The 19787-nt window shown below is 40.6% G+C and overlaps 1 protein-coding gene across 1 annotated transcript in view; it reads left to right on the forward strand.

Annotated features, from left to right (window-relative positions):
- LOC138261364 (serine-rich adhesin for platelets-like) overlaps positions 1-19787 on the forward strand; it is a 320695-nt gene that overhangs the window by 137130 nt on the left and 163778 nt on the right. The window contains exons 5-8 of the mRNA XM_069210232.1: positions 776-890; positions 7047-7114; positions 12657-12733; positions 12868-12995. Coding sequence (XP_069066333.1) covers positions 776-890; positions 7047-7114; positions 12657-12733; positions 12868-12995 — 388 coding nt within the window. The remainder of the gene's footprint in view (positions 1-775; positions 891-7046; positions 7115-12656; positions 12734-12867; positions 12996-19787) is intronic.

Here is a 19787-nt window from a genome sequence, read left to right on the forward strand (position 1 = left end):
TTTGTGTATTTTTAACCATGGTTTATGCAAAAGATCAGCATTCCATGAAATCTGGAAATCACGTTCCCATTGCAATTCAATTTCTAATTTATCTCTATATATTGGAGTTTTGATAAATATTGTATAAATAGATGAGGCAGTGGGATGAGCAGTTAATAAAGGGAGAAGGTAAGTATTGGGAGTTAAGGTGGGATTGTGTGATGGTAATGCATTTAGTGTGTGAGCAATGGATTGGATTAAAGTAATGCATTTATTGCAATATGATTATGGAAACATAAATAGTAACTGCATGTGTGGAAAAGTAGTTATTTGAGTATAATTGGTGAATCCAAATTAGACCTTTATCTCGCCTTGACTTCCGAAAAATAGATCTATTATTGATTTGCAGAAGATTGTTGTGCCAAACAGAAGACTGGAGGAATTTTTCCTTTTCTGAGAAATGTGAAAAAAGAAGTGGGTTTAATAGTTTATAAGTGGTATTATGAATGGGTGAAAAGAGAAAACGTATTAAACGAGAGAAGGTGAAAAATTCTTTGAATGAAAAGGGTGATAAAAAGGATAATTCAAGATCTTTTCAAAGAGGAGAGAATTATGTAGAGGATTCAATTAGGCATTTAGAAGTCTGTTTGAGTAGAAATGCTGTGTGATAGGTTTTAAAATCCAGGAAATAAAAAGCATCTCTGATAAGCATGCTTACCTTTACAACAGATACGTGCTTGCTATGCATTCCTTTTATTTGTGGATTAACATAATTATCACATAATCTATACCTTAGAGAAAAGAAACCCCTGCACAGCCGAACTTCAGCAGTTCAAGTCTCTCGCCCATGTGTATCACGTGAAGAATTCAAAAGGCTCGTTTTGTCTGCTTCAAAGATCATTTCTGCCATTGTAAGTATCTTCTGCACTTACATCTCCAACCACAATAAACCCTACACTGAATGATTACCCTCTTTTCTCTAGGACATGTGGCCAAACTGGAAAACATTCAGAAGTGAGACTTTAAGGAGACGAAAACTTAAAAGAAGTTTTAGATTTAACTGTTGTCTGTAACAGCGTGTGACAACTTAGCAGTATGACAGAGACAGGTAAAGTCCATGACAACAGCCAAGCACCCATTGTAAACTAGAACAAAGATAGGTGAATGATTTAAAAAAGAATACTGAACAAAAGCAAGAGACGAAGGGATAGACACTCAAAGTAATGCACTCAACACAAAAAGACCCTGATGGAGATTGACACAGAATATTTTGATCAGGAAAATTGAAGGTGGTATGAACTACACAATTCACTATAGCAATAATATTTGTATTCAATAGGAACAAACATAGAGCCAGATGTACGAGGCAATTTTGCGGTTGCCAAGTGTGAAAATCGCAGTTTATGACCGTAAAACGGTCATGTACAATGTACCATCCCTATATTGCAAGTCAGTATCCTGTTACCAGCTCGCAAAATAGGGATTGTGACTCGCTATTAGGAGGAGTGTGCCAAGAGCGTCCATTCCTAATTGCGACGTGCAGGCTCATGTATGATTGTTTTGTGACCATGAATGTGGTCACAAAGCAATCGCAGTAAACACCAATTTCAAACTGGTGTTAACCCATTCAAAAAAGGGAAGGGAACCCCTTCCCCTTTGTGAATGGTAACAATAATGTTTTTTCACAGCAGGCAGTGGTCCGATGGAAAAAATGAAAGAAAACTTTTGATTTTTATTCTTGATATGCATCCCATTATCCTTTAGGGAAAACTGCCGCCATTTTTTTTTTTTTAAACTGCTTCATTGAAAAAGCAGTCACAGGGTGTGGCCATTCCCAAATAGATCGCAAATTGCAACCTGCCTTATGAATATTAATGAGACAAGTAATTTGCGACCTATTTGGGAATCACACACAGTGTCTCAGACACTGTTGTACATTATAGATTGAGACTCGCAATTTGCGACTCACAAAAAAATGCAAATTGCGAGTCGTAATCTGTAATGGTCATACAGTGGCCCATAGTGCCATATCTCAGACTAGTGTCTGGCAGGCCTTTGAATTGTGAGTGAGGTTGGCAGAAGACAATGAGACGTGAATGAATAAGGGATGTGCGAATCTGCAAAGTTACTTAATGCTACTTCAAAATATATTTTGTTTTACTTTTCCGTCTCCCTCTGCTCTTGAACCCAGCCACAGCCTACAGTCTTCCTTTTACTTTAGCAATACCATTGTTCAAGTATGTCTGTTTCCTGGCTTTACAGTCAATTCACTGTTTTAATCTCTGCCACTTATACTCGAGGTGTCTTTATTCATTTTCTACCATTGACCAAAGATTTGTGGGGCATGATGCTCAAAAGTCTTTACATTTGCAAATCCAGTAAAAGTTACTTTTCAAATGGAAATTCCTGACTGGTAACATGCAAAGGAGCATTGTGATTCAAAGTTGCTATTATTAATTACAATGCAAACGCAGTGAAGCCCGAGCAAGAGAAAGATGGTGGCCAAGGGGTGTTCCCCCATGAATGCATGAATGCTTTGCATCTACTTTTAGAGTTGTCAAGTATGAATGAAATAGCCATTCCCAAGGTGTAAGTTATAAATATTTGTGCAGGCCACTGTCATCAGTAGTTGCAGACCCCCTCCGATAGACCTCTGCATGCACTATGTTGCTGTTACAGTTCATCTGTTGGTTTAGTTTGTATGGTGGTTTATTTTGATATTGAAATTGTGTGGTTTTATTTTTCCCAAGCTTGCATTCAGAACAGTTATGGCAAGGATAGAATCTTTTTAGTATATTGAAAACAAAATGTGGTTCTTTTTGGGGATTGATGAATTCAGAGTGACAGCTAAGGTTCGTGACTTTATTAGCTTGTATGAGTCCTATCTAAAGAGTTTGTCATATGATGACACAAACTGGTGCCAGTGCTTTTGGGATAATGTCCCTCGTGAAACCTTCTTATGAAACCCATGGGTTCCTTTTCTTGTTTTCTTTCTTGATTGTTCCCAGAAGAGTAGACCTGTTGATGGTCTTTGTTATGGAGAACTAATTCTGCAAACAACCTCTATAAGAACATATGAAGAGATAAATACATTTACTCTCCCACTAATGGCCTGTCCAAGACATTATTTTGTATGGATATGTGTAATTTTCACTATGTCTCTGGCAGCCACACTCTGATGTATTAATGTACTTAGAGAGGATAGGCTGCCTTATACATGTTGTATGAATGTATTAGTTACCAGGAAATACAATTTACATTCCTGACTCAGCTATTTCCGTCGGTCTGGGGGTCCTTTTCTCCTCAATCCAGAAATTATTGAAGTGTTTGGAAGACCTGGGATGTGTCTTGCTGAGCCTTTAAAAGGAGGAAGCACAAATTAGCCTGTCATCCAGGTAAGGAAACAGTTGACTGTGAACCTTAAGAGAAGCCACCTTCAGTACCTAGGAGAAGACTTAGTGAGCATAAGACATGCTATAGGGAAAGATGATGAACTGGTATCCATCCCCTCTCCTAATACAAAATGTAGAAACCTTTGAGAGGAGGGTGTGCTGGAATATGTATGAATGTAGGTGTCCTGAAGGTTCAAGATGGTCAGAAAGGAGCTAAAAGTTACCAAAGGGATCATTGCGGACATCCCCAATGACAGGTAATGTTTAACCTCCAACAAGGACAGATCAGAGTGGACCTCCCTTGGAGGCATCAGGGTCACCAGCAAGATGGAGCAAACTCCTGCCTCGTTCACTGTGGAGGGACCTGGGCCACAGCTTCCTTCTCCAAAACTGCAGCCACACACCCCTGAAAAGCCTCTTGTTTTGGGCCCCAAAACTAGTAGGTCAGTGTTGCAAAACCAGGAATTTGGAGGAGAACTAATGAGCTTGAGAGGATAATTCCAAGAGCACCTGCAGAGTTCACTCCTCCTGTTATGCCATATATGTATCTGCAGACTTGTGTAATTCACCCCCTCAGAACACTGAACACTCTCAGTCTGGTCACGCTTTCAGGGCTCGTACTGAACTGCATAAGAGGCGAGTCTTGATTTTTCATGGAATGCAGCCCTTAATTACAAGCCCCTTCCCGAAAGGGCCATTTGCCGAAGTGCTGGTGCTGCTGAAACTAACGTTTTTTCTGGTTGTCAGGAAACAAAATGGATCAAAATCTGGAAAACTGAATATGAAAAGGCTGTAGGAGCTTTTTGCTTTCTGCTGTTTATTTCACACTTTTATCCAGATGGGGTCAAAATGTTTTGGACCCAGATGCAATATCCAGCCTCCAAGGCTACATCTAAATGTGCCAGGGATCATTGAGCATCATTGATTGATCCTGAGAACTGTTAGAGTGAGGGTCCCTGCTTGGACAGAATCCAAACTGACTGCCTACCTGGCTTTAGGACTCAGAGAACTTTACCACTGCTAACCAGTGCTAACGTACATATGCACTCTGTCTAAACTGTATTGGTGATTGGTTTTTCTAAACTGGTGTTGAGTGCTTTTGTGGTGTTTTCACTGTGATACTGTGTGTGTTTTTACAAATACTTTACACATTGCCTCTGAGATAAGCCTGACTGTTTGTGCCAAGCTACCATGGGGATGAGCAGGGGTTAACATAGGTGTGTATCTCCTTTATCCTGACTAGAGTGAGGGTCCCTGCTTGAACAGAGTGCAAGCTGACTGCCAACCAGAGACCCCATTTCTAACAAGGACGTAGCCACTGTGCAGAGTCCATCAAAGTTTGTATGAGACAAGAAGTGCACCTTCAACTCCACGATGCCCAGAAAATCTATTCATTTCTCCTTCTTAGGCACCCCACATAAAGTACTTGAAAATCCTCTTGAATGGCCTGAGAGGTATAGTCTACAAATACAGAAGGAATAAAATAGGTATTGCAAATGCCCTTTCGAGACCTTCTTCATCCTTCTTCCTTACTGGGTTTGAAGGGAGGTAAACCTCTGTCCTGAATGGGGAAAACATGCTCTAACACAGAAATCAAATTAAGTGCCTGAAAAAAGTATTTGTCAAATGCGTGCAAGGAGTAGGACAACCAAGGAACCTGGAGAAACCAGTCTTATCAGTTTCCTTCCATTCTATATTCCTCATTGCCTTATGGGCAGGCAACACATAACATGGTGATGGAAGGAATGCTCAAAATAATTTCAGCCACTAGTAGTTTCTCAGGGCCCAATTCGAGTCCATTGTTTCCCCCCCCCCCCCCCCACAATGCCCTTCAAAGTCCTGCCATGTGCAAACTAGTCTTGGTCCTGCTACAGTAGGAACAGTCCAGCCGAAACTACCACAACAGCCTCCCAGTATGCAGGAGCACTACCAACCTCAAACTGGTTTCTGCCTGCTTAGGCCTCAACAGTAAGGTACAGCTTGAGTTTCAGTTTTCGGTTTGCTTTGTGCCCGCATTACATATCCTTGGGATCTAACTTTTTCCCTTTGCTGGTAGCCCTGTGGGGTAGAAGCCTGCACTGTTGCTCTGCACCTGGTACCTGTCATGAGTCTCTGAGTTGAGCATAAAAAAAACATTTCTAATGTGCAAACGCCAAACCAACTAGGTTTTTCTTAGCTGTTGCTGATTGTGCTTCCAATGGCATCCGTCCTTGGGAAGTAGCAAAATCTTCCCCTTTAAATTTACCTTATCATTTTATGAAGTTTTGACAGAAGTTACTGGCTAGGTGTTCTTACAAACGTGCCATTCACCTGATCAGATCCCAAAAAATAGAAAGATTTACGTAGAACAAACGTGGGTTCTTGCAGTGGTGTAGACAAGGACCTACTCACTTAATTGGATTAAGTACTAGGTCGGGACATCAGAGGGGAAAAAGGGTGGACATTTTTTCTTTCTTTTTTTACGGCCCGTGACGGTTTTGCTGCGTTTTCGGTGCTTAGGTCAAGAGGAGCTGGTTAGAAGTGGCCGGCTGAGGTCTACCAACATTTGAGCAAAGTTAGTATGTCACCCCTTGTTCCATGTGCTCCTTTACATGAGCTTGGTCAGACTCGTGAAAGGGATTGCAATCACAAGGTGAGTACATGAGTGAGCCATTCCATTTGTGAATCGGTTATTGTTCAATATACTAGTGCCGCTCTATTGGTCCGGCCCCACGTTCGTCATCAGAGACGTCCTCAAACTCCCCTCCTCCCCTTGCTCCACCCCCTCTGCCATAGCAGCTGCAGCAGGCTGGGGTTCTTTATAGGCCTCTTCTGACTGCTGCTCAGCAGATAAAGGCTCATAATTAAAAGTGAAAAGGTGGGAGGGTGAGTGAGTGGATGGATGAATCAGGAATGGTAGATGGATGGGTGAGTGAATGAATGAAGGGATGAATGCATGGATGAATGAGTGAAAGGATGGATGAATGAAAGGGAGCAAGGATGGGTGACTAGATGGATGGATAGATAGATGAAAGGGTAGATGAATGATGAGAGGATGTTTGGATGGATAGATGAGTGAAAGGTTGGATGGATGATGAATAGTTGGATGAGTGAGTGAAAGGACGGATGATTATGAATGGGCTGACCTATGGCTCCATGATTTAAACTGCAGTGGTCATAGGTCCTTACAAGGGACCATAAATCAAAACTTGTTGTCAAAGAGAAGGAGTAAATCAAACCAATAACATATTACCACTATTATTTTTTAAATCTCCTTTGTGATTTGTTTTTTCTGTGATTTAGAAATTTAATTTATTTTTTAGCTATACACTAGGCAGCAATGGCAGCAATTGTGTCATCAGGATCAAAGTCATGTAGCCTCACTTTCTGGGATTCATGTTCAAAGGTCATATGATGTCACTTCCTGTGATGCCACTGATGGTAAAGGGTATGAGATGTCACTTCTGCTACCCCAGGCATTTTAGTGAATTGGCATCCATTGTAGTTAGGAAGAAAGTAAGTAAAACAGTTTTGTGATGTGTTAGTAATGTAGCCCTTGGCTTTAGTATGAACGAGAGAAACACCCTAACCTGCTTTAACCTCACTACTTAGAATACAGAAGGTCCGGATTGCCCATCTGCAAGGAGTACCTAGTAGTAGCCGCCATTTCAGAAGTGTTAATTTGTATTTCTGCAGACTCCAGTGGCAACGCTGCAAGAAACAAAGAATGAAAAAGAAAGCATCCAAAATAATGAAGTGCTCAGGTATGAACGTGATGCTGTTCACGAATAAATGGGCATGTTCTCTGTTGTCTATTGGGCGTTTTTTTTATGTAAGGCTTTCCCTACAGTTAATCATTTTTAATTTTTAAAAAACAGCAGATTCATATAAGCAAAGTTTGTATCTCAGAAATGTTTGTTTCAAATGTATGTCACCATGCTTGAATAGGAGACATTGCTCAGCGGTGGGCAGACATCAGTAGCGTTGAAACAAACCTCACGAGCAGGCTGAAAAAAGGAGCACAGCTTCAGAAACATTTTAGTACAGTTAAAAAAATATAACGTGTACTCTGTCCCAGCGGCCATGGGCAATTCACAGTGATGCCAGTGCAGGCCAGATGGTCATTCGCAGGAGAGTGTCTTGCAAGCGGCTCTGTCACCAAGATCAATGAGTAATTAATGCATATTGCTATATACAGAGGGGGCATTAATCCAAATGTGAAAGCATAATTTTCGGATTCTGGAAAATTATGCATCCGTTTAAGAAAAAATGAAAAAAGACACGCTGTGAAAATTTGGGTCACTGGTTGACTGGGGTGTAAGCCCTGGTTAAGCAGAAACCACAATCCTTGTCAGGGTAAGTCACACGCAAACTAACCTGTGCTCAACCCCCTGGTAGCTTGGCACAGGGCAGTCAGACTTAACACACAGGCAATGTGTAAAGTATTTGTGCAAAATTTAAATTAGGAACACAGTAAAAATATTACATAAAAAGGATCCCACACCAAATTAGAAAAATAGAGCATCATTTAATAATGAAAAAAAAATTAAAACAACCCAATTTAAATCAGTAAATTCAGAGGTATTTAGATTGAAAGATTTTGGTGAAAATAGTGGCAAAAGCTCAAAGCGCCAACTCGGGATAACTGGTCGCACTGGGTCAAAGTCACACTTTTAGGCCAATTGCGATGAAGTGTAGGTCAGATGCCGTCACCAGGTTAGGCGGTTGAAGTTTACTTTCTCAAGTTTGTGGCAAGAGTCCTGTTCGCACTGCAGAGGGCTGCAAAGGGCAGGAAGAGCCAGCCGACGTCTCAGGCGTTGCTGAAGCTTCAAAATATGGATACCGTTTAGTCCTGGTTTAGATTGCTTCGTGAAGCACGTGAGAAGTCGGTGTTTTTTTATTGGATTGGTAGTTTTGAAACAATATGGCTGCCGTTCAGGATGCCACTCGATGACACGCTAGTTTTGTAGAGGGGACAAGCCATAAGCTCTGCTGATTCCGAGTTTATCATCAATTTACATGTGCCAAACAACTACAACATTCTAAAATGGTGCATAGAAACTTTTTGTTTTATTTCAAGTTTCGTGATCTAAGGGGGAGTTTATCTGTTTCCAATTACCTGGGAAAATAGATTAGGGGTCACGCACATCTATTATCATTCAGTGTCTAGTAATGTTTACCATTGGTATAGGGTTATCATTCAGTATTATAAATCCATAAGTTAGAAGGAGTTACACTGTGATGAGCTACATTGGGTTTAAGTTTGTGTGGCATACATCACCATAACATGTTAAGTCATTGTTTTGCTTCCGTTTACAGGTCATGAGCAATCATGTTCTGTTATTCACATATGTTAATCATGATTTAGTTTTTTAAATACATTTTTAGTACTGTGTTATCTAGGTCAAAAATGTTATGATCATTATTCATTTACAATTAAAGGGTATTTCAGCAAGTTATGACTAACTGTTGAACTGGATAGATATTCATTGCTTAGGGGAACAGAGAGTTTTTTACTTACTTGACTACAAATATAATGGCACCATTGTTATCCTTTCTGACAACAAATTGTGAATATCACATTATACAATGAGTATTTCTTTGAGCTTGAGGCGATATTGTCTTTTATGTTTTACTGTAATATTGTTTATTTTTCCAGCCTACTATTCCCTGAAAAAGGGCAATACCCGAAATGCACCAGGAGTGATCATATTGAATTCAGAATCACAACATAGGATGATAAAATCCTGTGTTTGTAATTGATGAAATAATGAAGAGCATAATACAGTTTGAAAATTGAGCAATGGTTCTTTGACAGGAAAGCCATGTTGGTATATATTTGTTGTTGAATGGATCACTTTGGAATAAATGGGTGAAGATTAATATTAATGGATAAAAATCCCAGGAGAGATGATTAGTGGTAGGGCACATAGGAGATGTGATTTCCAAGATAGGATAGAGCTTTTACTGTTGCTGAAGCTTTGTCACGGTGGTCCCCTGAGCGGTCGATGCTGTAGTGTGAAGAGTCAGGCTGACAGATCTTTGCTCTGAATTGCGCTGTGAGCCCCACGGTCTCTATGTGAGTGGCCCGTTCACGGTTGTCAAGAGCCATAAAGCTTGATTTCAGCACCTGTGAGTCACATCAAGGGTCAAGGACCTGAGAGGCACCACATGAGTGTCAGGAACTCACTAAGTTGGTTGCAGGTGCAGTATGTTGGGGAGCCTTTTATGTCCCTGAAGCTAAGCTCAGGAGGCCAGCAGACTAGCCCTTTGATTCACTGTGGGATCCTGTGTTCAAGATGAAGTTGCAGGTCCAATTCTTCTTTTCCAGGAAAGAGGGCAGTAGGCAGCCAGTCAGCTCAGCAGCTGGGCAGGAGTTTCTTCATAGCAGCAATCACATAGGATGGCAGTCTCCTCAGCAGCACAGCAGTCCTTCTTCCTGACAGAGTGCATATCTACACTGCTCCCTGCCCTTTGGGCTGTACACTGCTTACATAGGAGTGACCTGTATGTATTAAAAAGGAAGCTTTGGACCAGGCAAAAGGTTTATTTTGACAACTGCGCACACAGGCTGCAATGGCAGGTCTGGGGCATGCTTAAAGTGCTACTTAAGTGGGTGGCATAATCAGTGCTGCAGGTCCACAAATAGCGTTTAATCTACAGGCCCTGGGCATATGTAGTGCCACCTTACTAGGGACCAATAAGTAAATTAAATAAGCCAATTGGGCATTCCCCAAACTAACATGTTTTAATGAGCGAGCACTTTAGCAATGGTGTGCAGAGTCCTAAGGCCAACAAAAATGAATTCAGCAACATTGGAGGAGGGAAGGCAAAAAGTCTGAGGATGACCCAGCAGAAAGGGCACAGTGCAACAAACACCAGCCCGAGAGTTCTGAAAAGTAAAGTGGTCTAATCGTTCAATGTATGTGCACACTGTGCATAAGGAAAATGCCATCACTCACACTGAGTAAACTCAGTGGCTGAAGTGGCATGACTGAATGAATTGCCCCATGCTGTGGTGACAGAAGAATAAATAAATACATATATATATATGTATATATTTATAAACATCCTGTCCTAAATCCTACCCTAAGACTGTAAAACGAAGCAGCACACTAGCTCAAAAACTCAGCATTTTATTTAATTATATTTAAAATTACTGCTTTAGAACTAAATTATTTTTTAATTGATTATATTGAATACAGTGTTAATTTACATGCCTCCTTTCAGTATCAGTTATATTGTGTGAAGTACAAGCTTCATGGCAAGTTATGTTTGTTGTTCATTTTATTTTAAATTAATTTTAACTTAAGTGACCATTTAAACTACATTCAGTTATGTTGTTATACAATCGTTAGAAAATGTAATTTTTTCACATTATATTTTTTTTAAACAGTAATTCATAAAAATCATGAACCTATAAACTATTGAAAAATAAATGTAAGATTAAATGTAATATATTTTCAGTGTGTTTTCTATTTGTCCATATATTTTTTATATTAGTGTTATTTCATACCTCTTTGGTTTCCTGTGGGAATGTGTTGCCGTACCATTGGTTGGCTATGTGTAGTGGTTGACCCATGTGAAGGCTTTGCTGGAGTACATTTCAGCCCCATTTTTCATAGATTGCAATAGATGTAATAGATGCAGGTGTGTATTTTAAGGTTTGGAATTGTCTTACTCATTTATGGTTGTATTTTTTATTTACATGTCCCACTCTTAACCCCTTCTTTAACATCCCCTACCCCCCCTATTATTAGTGATTAGTCCCATTTTTCAAACGACCCTCCCTTGCCCCTTCCCAATTTAATATTATAAATTATCCCTCCATGTGAAGAGATTTCTACTCCCCCTACAGAAAAGGTTGAACAGGCGGATATTTGTGAATTGAATTTTGAAGTGCATTAAGTAGTTATATGATGAAGAATGTCTTGAGCTCACAACCTACAGGTTCATTTCTTTATTTGCTTTCTGGCGCATTCCATTTTCACACTGTTCTGTATACTTGCCTTATGGACTTAATTCCATCCTCTTTTCATTGGAGCTGTGACACACTTTGGTAACAAAATGTGGAGTTTAGCTTTCTTTGTTTTTTCCATTCGGTGTCTCTTTCACAAATATCCATGAATATAGTCACTTTCAATTTATGCTGTTGCTCCCACCACCTCAGCAGCTTTGCAAATCACTGTTTTGTCTCATTGACACTATTTTGTCTGACACACTTACCAAGCATATGCTCCGCCTGTTTTAAAGCCTTTTTTTTCTTCCACCATCACATGTGCCCCTCTTTTATCTGAATCTGTCTTCTAGATTTTGGATTAGCCTATTTTACTGGCCACAAGTTCTGCCAAGTTCTGGTATTTAAAGGAACTGCACATGTGTTCTGTAAGCATTAAACTCTCACATAAGAAGTTCCAAAGAAGATTCTCTTTTTGTCCTAGCTGTTTTATGTGATCTAAACATCAGAAACATTGTAAATACATGCGCCTCTCTCCCTCATGTTTGCAATACGTGGAAGTGAAAGAAAACTTGACAAAAGTGTATTGCTACTCAGTGCTGAGTTTGTAAAATAAGAATAAGTGCCAATGCCTGTTGTTGGTGGTGCTGAACGTTGTGGTTGGTGAATCCTAAATCGGCTCATGTTCATACCAGCACATACCACTGATTTTCACCACCCTACAATTCCCTTTTCTTTATCTATCTCTTGCATTTAGTTTTTTACTCCTTTGTTATCCTTTTGCAACATTTCCCTATTTTTCTCTTCCTCCTTTCTCTCTTTCTACCTTTCACTCTCTTTTTGTGTGTCATCTCCTGTTAGATGAAAATAAAGTTCCAGGCTACTGAAGTGAGTGTTGGTGCCCACCACCTGCAACAACCTGTCGCTCTTTTTCTAATGGTTTAATGTTTTACAATGCCTACATATCAGGCTCAACCTAAGCTTAAGGGACAATGATCAGGGTATACTCCTAGTTCACCCAGGGACAGGAGGTTGCATGGATCACATAAGTGGGATAAAATCAGAGCCTCAGAGTGCTATGCGTGCATGGTAGCATTGCCTCATGATTTTTAAAAGCTGTGAGTTTCTCTTATTCTGTACAAAGTGTCTAACTTATCAGAAGTTGGTAATCAGAGGCAAATAGTACTAAAGTTACTGCTATGTGTCTTTTCTTATTTTCAAAGAAATGGTGGCTACCGTCTATGCATACTAGATTGTGTAATATGAGCATGAAGACAGGATCTATTTTAATTCCAGATGATAACCTGATATCTGACAACTATGTTGTTTATCTCTTCATTTGTAAGTAGTGTGGAAACACAGTGTTCAAAAGAGAAAACACCCAATGTTTCAAACGAAGACATATCAAGAGATAGTCCTGGAAACAGTAAGTTAAAATCTTTATGTACACATCTTTATTAGTTACCATTTTATATTCAGAACATGAATCCTTAGTGATTGAATGTAAGCTGGAGAAGACAACTATTTTGAAAGATTAACAACCACACAAATACACTTTAGGCAACTCCGTGTCATTATCCCCTGCTATTGGAGACTTCAGTACTGTGCTAACATGGTATGAAAGTATTCAAGCTGATTCAGACTCAAATTCTGCTGTGGACATAAAGGATCAGACGAATTATAGCAAGGTAAGCTTATCAACTCATAAAAACCAATTAATAGCAGCATAAACAAAATGTACCATAATGTTCTATGCTTATGTTTTACACACGAAGTACATTGACTGTGACATTATACTTATTGCATAGTAAATGATTTTAAAGCGTAATTTCTATTTTTGTTTGATTTTTTATTTCTGTTAACTAACTGACCTGCTATGGCTAAACAACACAATAATAACAAGTCAATTGAAACTGAGGTTAGAATTTCACAGAAATTTCACTGTAGGCTGTACAGACATCGTTAGTTATTTGGAAAACTTAATGTTACCAGTACTTAAAAAAAGTACAGTCAGAAATAGCACAGAGAAAGATTGGGTTTTAAATGTCAGCCACTGCAGTGATTGCCTTTCTTGTGTTTTTCAAGTTTCAAGTTTATTTTTGTTTATGTTACGGAACTCCAAAGGAGATCCATATAAAACAAATACTAAAAATACATGTATTCGTCTGACACATAATCAATAAATTCCTCAAAAAGCGATAAAAGCACACACAGCATAAAAAGCACACTACTATAAAAAACATAATACAGTAAAATGAATACAAAGTTAAAAAACACTTTAAAAAGTTAACATTTCTATAACAAAGCATTTCATCAGGAGGTGCAATTAATGTCTATAAAACCTCAGAGGCGGAGAGTATCAATAGCTGAAGACATATTAGTTTCAACAATGTGCGCCGATGTAACAACAATGCTGGACAAGCTAAAAGAACATGATTTGGCTTTTCGAAGCCATTTTAGCAGTGATTGCATTCAGCTGAGACACCATACTGTTGGAAAATGGATTATTGGTAATGGCAGGTGAGTACCAATACTTAGCAATAGGTCACTAACCTCCACTTAGGTCCAGTTAGGTCTCAATAAATTAAACCCACCTCAACCCTTGGTAGCTTGGCACCGAGCGACAAGGCTTAACTCAGGAGACAAGTGTGTAAAGCATTTAAACATCACAAAACACAATAAAAATCCAACACCAATTTATAACAATAGATTATGTTTTTATCTTTAAAATGACACCAAATGATTAAAATAGGATAAGGGGAAACGGAGATATGAATTTTGAAATAATTAATCTTTTCTAGCGCATAGAAGCAACTAGCGCTCAAAGGGTTTAAAAAAAAAAAGGTCACACTGGAAAGGGACAAAGTCCAACGTTCAGGCCACCCACAAGGTAACAGTGTTACACTTACCTTCAGACGTGTTTCTTGATTCAGGAAAATGGTCCACAGCACCAGCCAAGGGTTCAGAGGCTCTGGTTTGCCTCTTGGGGTCGGGCAGTACAACTCCCACAATGCACCTCTTCAACTTATTGAGTTGCTCCAAACTTCTGGATCTTCTTCCAGAGGTCCTTTTTTGGGTCCTTGAAGTGTCCACAACTTGATCCAAGGTTCCAGAAGCTCTGAGTTGCTGCTTGGGAGTTGGGACTACAATTCCCAGAATGCACCTGGACAGAATCCTCAAATGGCCACTGGAAGCTGGTCAGCTGGGCTCTGGTTGCAGGACTTGATACAGGGGTCTCTGGGCAGCTCCTTTGTACATGTAGCAACAGGGAGTCCCTTCTTGAAGCAGAAGAAGACAGGCCCAAGTATGCAGCTGATGCAGTCCTTCAGAGTGCAGTGTCCAGGTGCAGGTAAGGGATCCAGCAGGGCAGTCCTTCTTCTTTGTCTGGTTCTTGTAGGGATCTGCGGTGTGGGTGCAGCTCTGCCATATTTATCCTTGCTCCTGGGTGGAAAGCAGCGGGGGAAGGTTATCCAATTACAGGCAGGCTTCTTCCCCCTTTGATGACCACTTCCTGCGAAGTGTGGCTAAAATCAATCCCAGGAAGCAGCATTCTTCAAAACTCCAACATGGCTGAAAGTGATTTTTGGTGGTTAGATCTGGCTGAGCCTACCCACTGGTGTGGCTAAAAATCCTAAACACACCCCTCTCCTGCCCTCTCCTAATCTAATCAAGAGGACACCAAATTGTCTGGGATTGCAGGATGTGAGGGAAGTCCTGAGCTGCTCCAAATGTCCTACCCTGTAGTTGAAGACCAGTTTGGCTGCTCTCCCCCATCCTCCTTCACCATCTGCTGAGGCAGATCCCCTCCCCCCAGGCACATCCTTTGTGTTTAGCCCAAGCCACTTCACACCTCATCAAGCCAGCCGGGTCAGGCTGCCAGAACCTGACCAGTCAGAGAAGGGCACTACAGAGCTGAATTTGGCAACTTTCAGGTAGAGTTTTAAAACTCCTTACCTGAACTAGTTACATTAAATCCAACAATTGCAAGTTGGGGAATTTATTATAACAATTAATTTGATTCCAAACGCAAGGTATCTGGCTCTTAAGGAGACTTTTTTAATTAAAATAATGTTTTCCCATTTTAACCTATGGAGGACATTCACTACAGTGAGGGAAAAACTAATTTGGCTATTTTACTAAGATCCCTGCTTATAGTTACATGGTACCTAACCCATAGGGAACACCTTAGGGGTGACTCATATGTAAAAATAAGGTAGTTTAAGACTTTGAAAGTACTTTTAATTTCAAAGTCGAATTTGCATGTAACTTTAGTTTAAAAGCAGCCGGCAAGGCAGGCCTGCCTTTAAAATGATCCTGGTCAGCTCAGCAGTGCACCTATGGATGCACTACCTATGCTGGGGTCCCTAAACCTACATGCCTTACCATATACTAAAGAAGTATAGGTAGGTTGACATAGCCAATGATAATTAGCCTATTTGCATACTCATTTTATATAGAACACAGACCCTGGGACTGGTTAGCAGTACCCAGGGCACCATCAGAGTCAGGTACACACCAGCAAAAAGTGAAAAATGGGGGCAAAAAGTTAGGGGGCCTTTGCAATCAGCCCTGTTTTCTCACACATACCATTTTCCCAAAAGAACATTAAGCAGGAGCAAACCCTGCCTCAACAGAATTCAGAAGCTCTAACTCTATGCAGCAGTTACAAATAATATACGATTGGGCTTTATTTACTAAGATGGAATCTATTACTTTCTGAAACCCCCTTTTTTAAGACATACCTCCTTGGCTAAGCGAAAGCTTGAAGTCCATGTAGCCTGCTTTAGACTGGTTTTTAATTGCGGCAATGTTAGTGCACATACAAAGTTGTGATCTAGTTGTAGCATATCTACTGCATAAGAAAAGTTTCCACAGATAGAAAACCTTTCCTGATAGTCAACTAAGATTTCTTTCTTTATCAAGGTGATTTTTGTGGCTAGCTAACTCTTCAATGGGTTGCGTGACTGTCAAATATCTGTCATTTAGTGGAAGATTACATTCTTCATCATTCTGTGTCATTAGTGATGACATTTTCTTTTGAAGAAAGAATTTCTTTTGATCAACTGCAAATGTAACACAAATAACCAAATGCTTGCTGAAAAAAAAGTCCTACTGAAATTTTAATGCCGCTTCGTGGCTTTTTATTAACAGTGCTTTGGTTCTGACTGCCCTTTGTATATTTAAAACGGTATTAAAATAGCCTTGCTGACATTTTTAGTGCTGATTGATGTGGGTTTTCACTTTATTTAGGGTGGCAGCTTCTGTGACCTCAGAGTGCAATTGTGTAGGATATTTTTGTTAAGTAACAATAAGAGTTTTAGATTGCGGATTTCTGACACATACAATAGGAAGTGGTGTTACGTTGTGAACTCTGTCAAATGGATCAGGAATGGGTTTCACATTTCAAACTCTCTGGCAAATGCAATGGGAAGGGGTTTTACCGAGTGAATCATATGACAAATGCTATAGGAAGGGTTTTACATTAGGAACTCTGCCGAATACAAGAAAAAGTGGTTTTACGTTTTGAACTCAGTGATAACTGACATAAGAAGAGGCTTTGCATTATGAGCTCTCTGACAACTTCATTCTGAAACCCTCTGGCAAATACAATAGGAAGTGCTATATCGTGTACGTCATAGTATGAGAATTGGCTTTACATTGTGAACTATCTGACACATACAATAGAGAGTTGTTTTACATTAAAAGCTCTATGACAGCACCAGTAGAAAGGGACCTTATTTTCTGAGCCCTTTCACAAACATCATACAAAATGATCTTTACATTGTTTAACACTAAGGAACATCTTATACATATCTCTGGTGCAGGAGTTCCTAATTTTCCTAATACAACAAAGTGTTAGACCTGTTAACATTCAGGAATGCCTTTCTTCAATCACATCTTTGATGAGCAATGACATTTTGCAGTTGAATGCAAAAAACACTGCTGTTGGTCCTAGGGACGGTCAGGTCCTCCATTTGGTGACCACAAGGTATTGGCTCGCCATTGGCTCGCCATTGGCCCTGGCAATTAAGATACGAAATTTGGGTTTTAATATAAATTTTGCACTTACCATCATCACCCATGCGAACAGGATTGCAGCTACATGAGCCACCCTTTCAAGGAGTTTAGGGAAAATTCCTCTTTGCCTCCCAGTTGAAGCAATACGTAAGGTGCTCTAGGAAACCATATCATCCCATTTGAATTACATGAATGCAGTCCTTCCTAGCTTACCTAAATATCTATCGGCATATTTATGAAAAAAGACGCACAACTGCCCTAGCGCAGTTGTGTGCCATTTTTATTAACACAAGCTGCGCCATATTCATGAAATGACATAAGATGGCGTTAAGGAATGGATAGCGTAAAAAGGCGCTAACAGCTGCACAGTGTGGTAAGGAAAAATGACGTTAATGTTGTAAAAATTGTGTTTTGCAGCACAAAAACATGTCTCAAAAGGGGTAGTGCATTAGCGTAAAAATAAAATGCAAAAACAAGAAAGAGTTCAAATGCAACAGAAGATGGAATCAACAGGCCAGGAGAGACCCCAGGGAGACCCCAAAAACCCAAGTACCAGCCAGGAGTGTACAGAAAAATCACAGGGGAAGGAGAAGAGAAAACGCAAGTGTTGCTTTAGTGGGGAGGATCATGACATCCCGGCCAGAGAGGTGACGGAGCACCAGCATCAGCTATTCGTCACCTCCAAATTGTCAATTGGTAAGAGAGACACAATATGACAGCAAATAGTGGACAAAATAAACAGTGTTGCTGAGGTGAAGAGAACTGTTAGTGAGTGAAAGAAGTGCTGGCACGATTGCAAGCGCAGGACTAAGGAGAAACTTGCCAGGAACCGTAAGCCAGCACTGCAGACTGGAGGTGGAAGTCCTGCACGGCAGGAGGACCTGGATGAGCTGGAGGATATAGTTGCAGAGATCATCCCAGAGGAGCTGGTCACTGGAGTCAAAGGACAGCGCTGACTACCAGGAACCACCACAAATGTAGGGTAAGCTGTGCGGGGGAAAGGGGTTATCTGGAACTCCACTAATGGCAGAAGGGGGAGGCACATAGGATACACTCAATATATGCTAAGGGGTTGCTTCCGGACACATGGGTCCTGAATCAAGATGCACCATCCTCATCCAAACCACATATGTACTGACTCTTTGGTTGTGCTATGCTCTCCAACATATACACAACGTCAACATGGGCCACTCACTATGGCTATATTCCACCATGTAAATATGCACCACATTGCCTCATAGGCATATGCAAATAGTGTGGCTGTTGCTGTGCCATTAAAACACCCATTGCATATAGTCAAAGCCCCTGTAAAAACACAACATAGACATCAGAGACTAGGACGGAAGTCAATACCACCCCAGGGGTGGTGTCAGGGTGGCGAATCAGGCCAAAATTCTTCCCTACCTCAATGTCACATTGCCTTTACTCATGTGTGCTGCATCTTTCAGCTTACAATGAAATGCCATATCTGCAAAAATTGCTTCTACATGTGCAGGAAGGCACACCTCCCTGCACATGAACAAATCATCTTTTCAAGGCAGCCACCCCTTCATCATGCTGCAACAATGCCTCTGTTGGTGCAAGGAGCACTAATCTGTGCAAGCCCAAATGGAATTGCGTAGCTGTACTGTATACAAGTATATAAGGCACATCACTGCATATCTGCAACACACCTTGCAGCTGCCCTGCCTTGCCAAATGAGAAAAAACTGCCCTAAAGTTTGCAACCTGTGGAACACAACCCATACATGCGGAACCCACAACAACTCACACACAAACATATGCGTCATATGGAAATGGCCAATATAATGCATTCAACACATTGTGCATGTATGTGAACATCATGTGTGCAGCTGAACAAGTGGCTGCAATCTCACCATTTGACAAGTTAGAGGGCTAGATCAAACAGAAAATGATGGTGTGTGCTGCTATGCAAAATTAGGCAGCATCAAACACTGTCATTTTAAAAAGGCTGGGATGCAACATATACATTACAATACACCACTCCCCTGTATGCCTCCCTGCACAAGTGGTAATCAGATGTTGTGCGCCAGTGCAACCACCCTTGCATCATAGTGCAAGGATGGCTGTGTTGAGGAGGAGAATGTTTATGTTCGGAAAGGAACACAGTCCTGCACAACAACAACAACCTGAAAGTGTGATTTGCTTTTACTCCGTGTGCTGCATAACGCAGCACACATAGTAAAAGCAAGAAATGCAGTACAAATGTATTACTCCTAGATTTTGCCATGCTAAACCCACTCCTGGGCTGGTGTCAGATATTGGCCCAGTGATCGGAATACAAATAGTCAAAAATCTGAGACAGTGTCAAAACATAATGGGTGTTGCCGTGGTACGCCCACAGCAACACCCATTGCACACACCTTCCAAGCAAAGTGTTGGTTGTGAATGGGCCATATATACAAGGTGGCATCAAGGCACATAAAGTGGCCACCTGAGCCA

This window comes from Pleurodeles waltl, chromosome 10 (assembly GCF_031143425.1).
Source record: "Pleurodeles waltl isolate 20211129_DDA chromosome 10, aPleWal1.hap1.20221129, whole genome shotgun sequence".
Lineage (NCBI taxonomy): Eukaryota > Metazoa > Chordata > Amphibia > Caudata > Salamandridae > Pleurodeles > Pleurodeles waltl.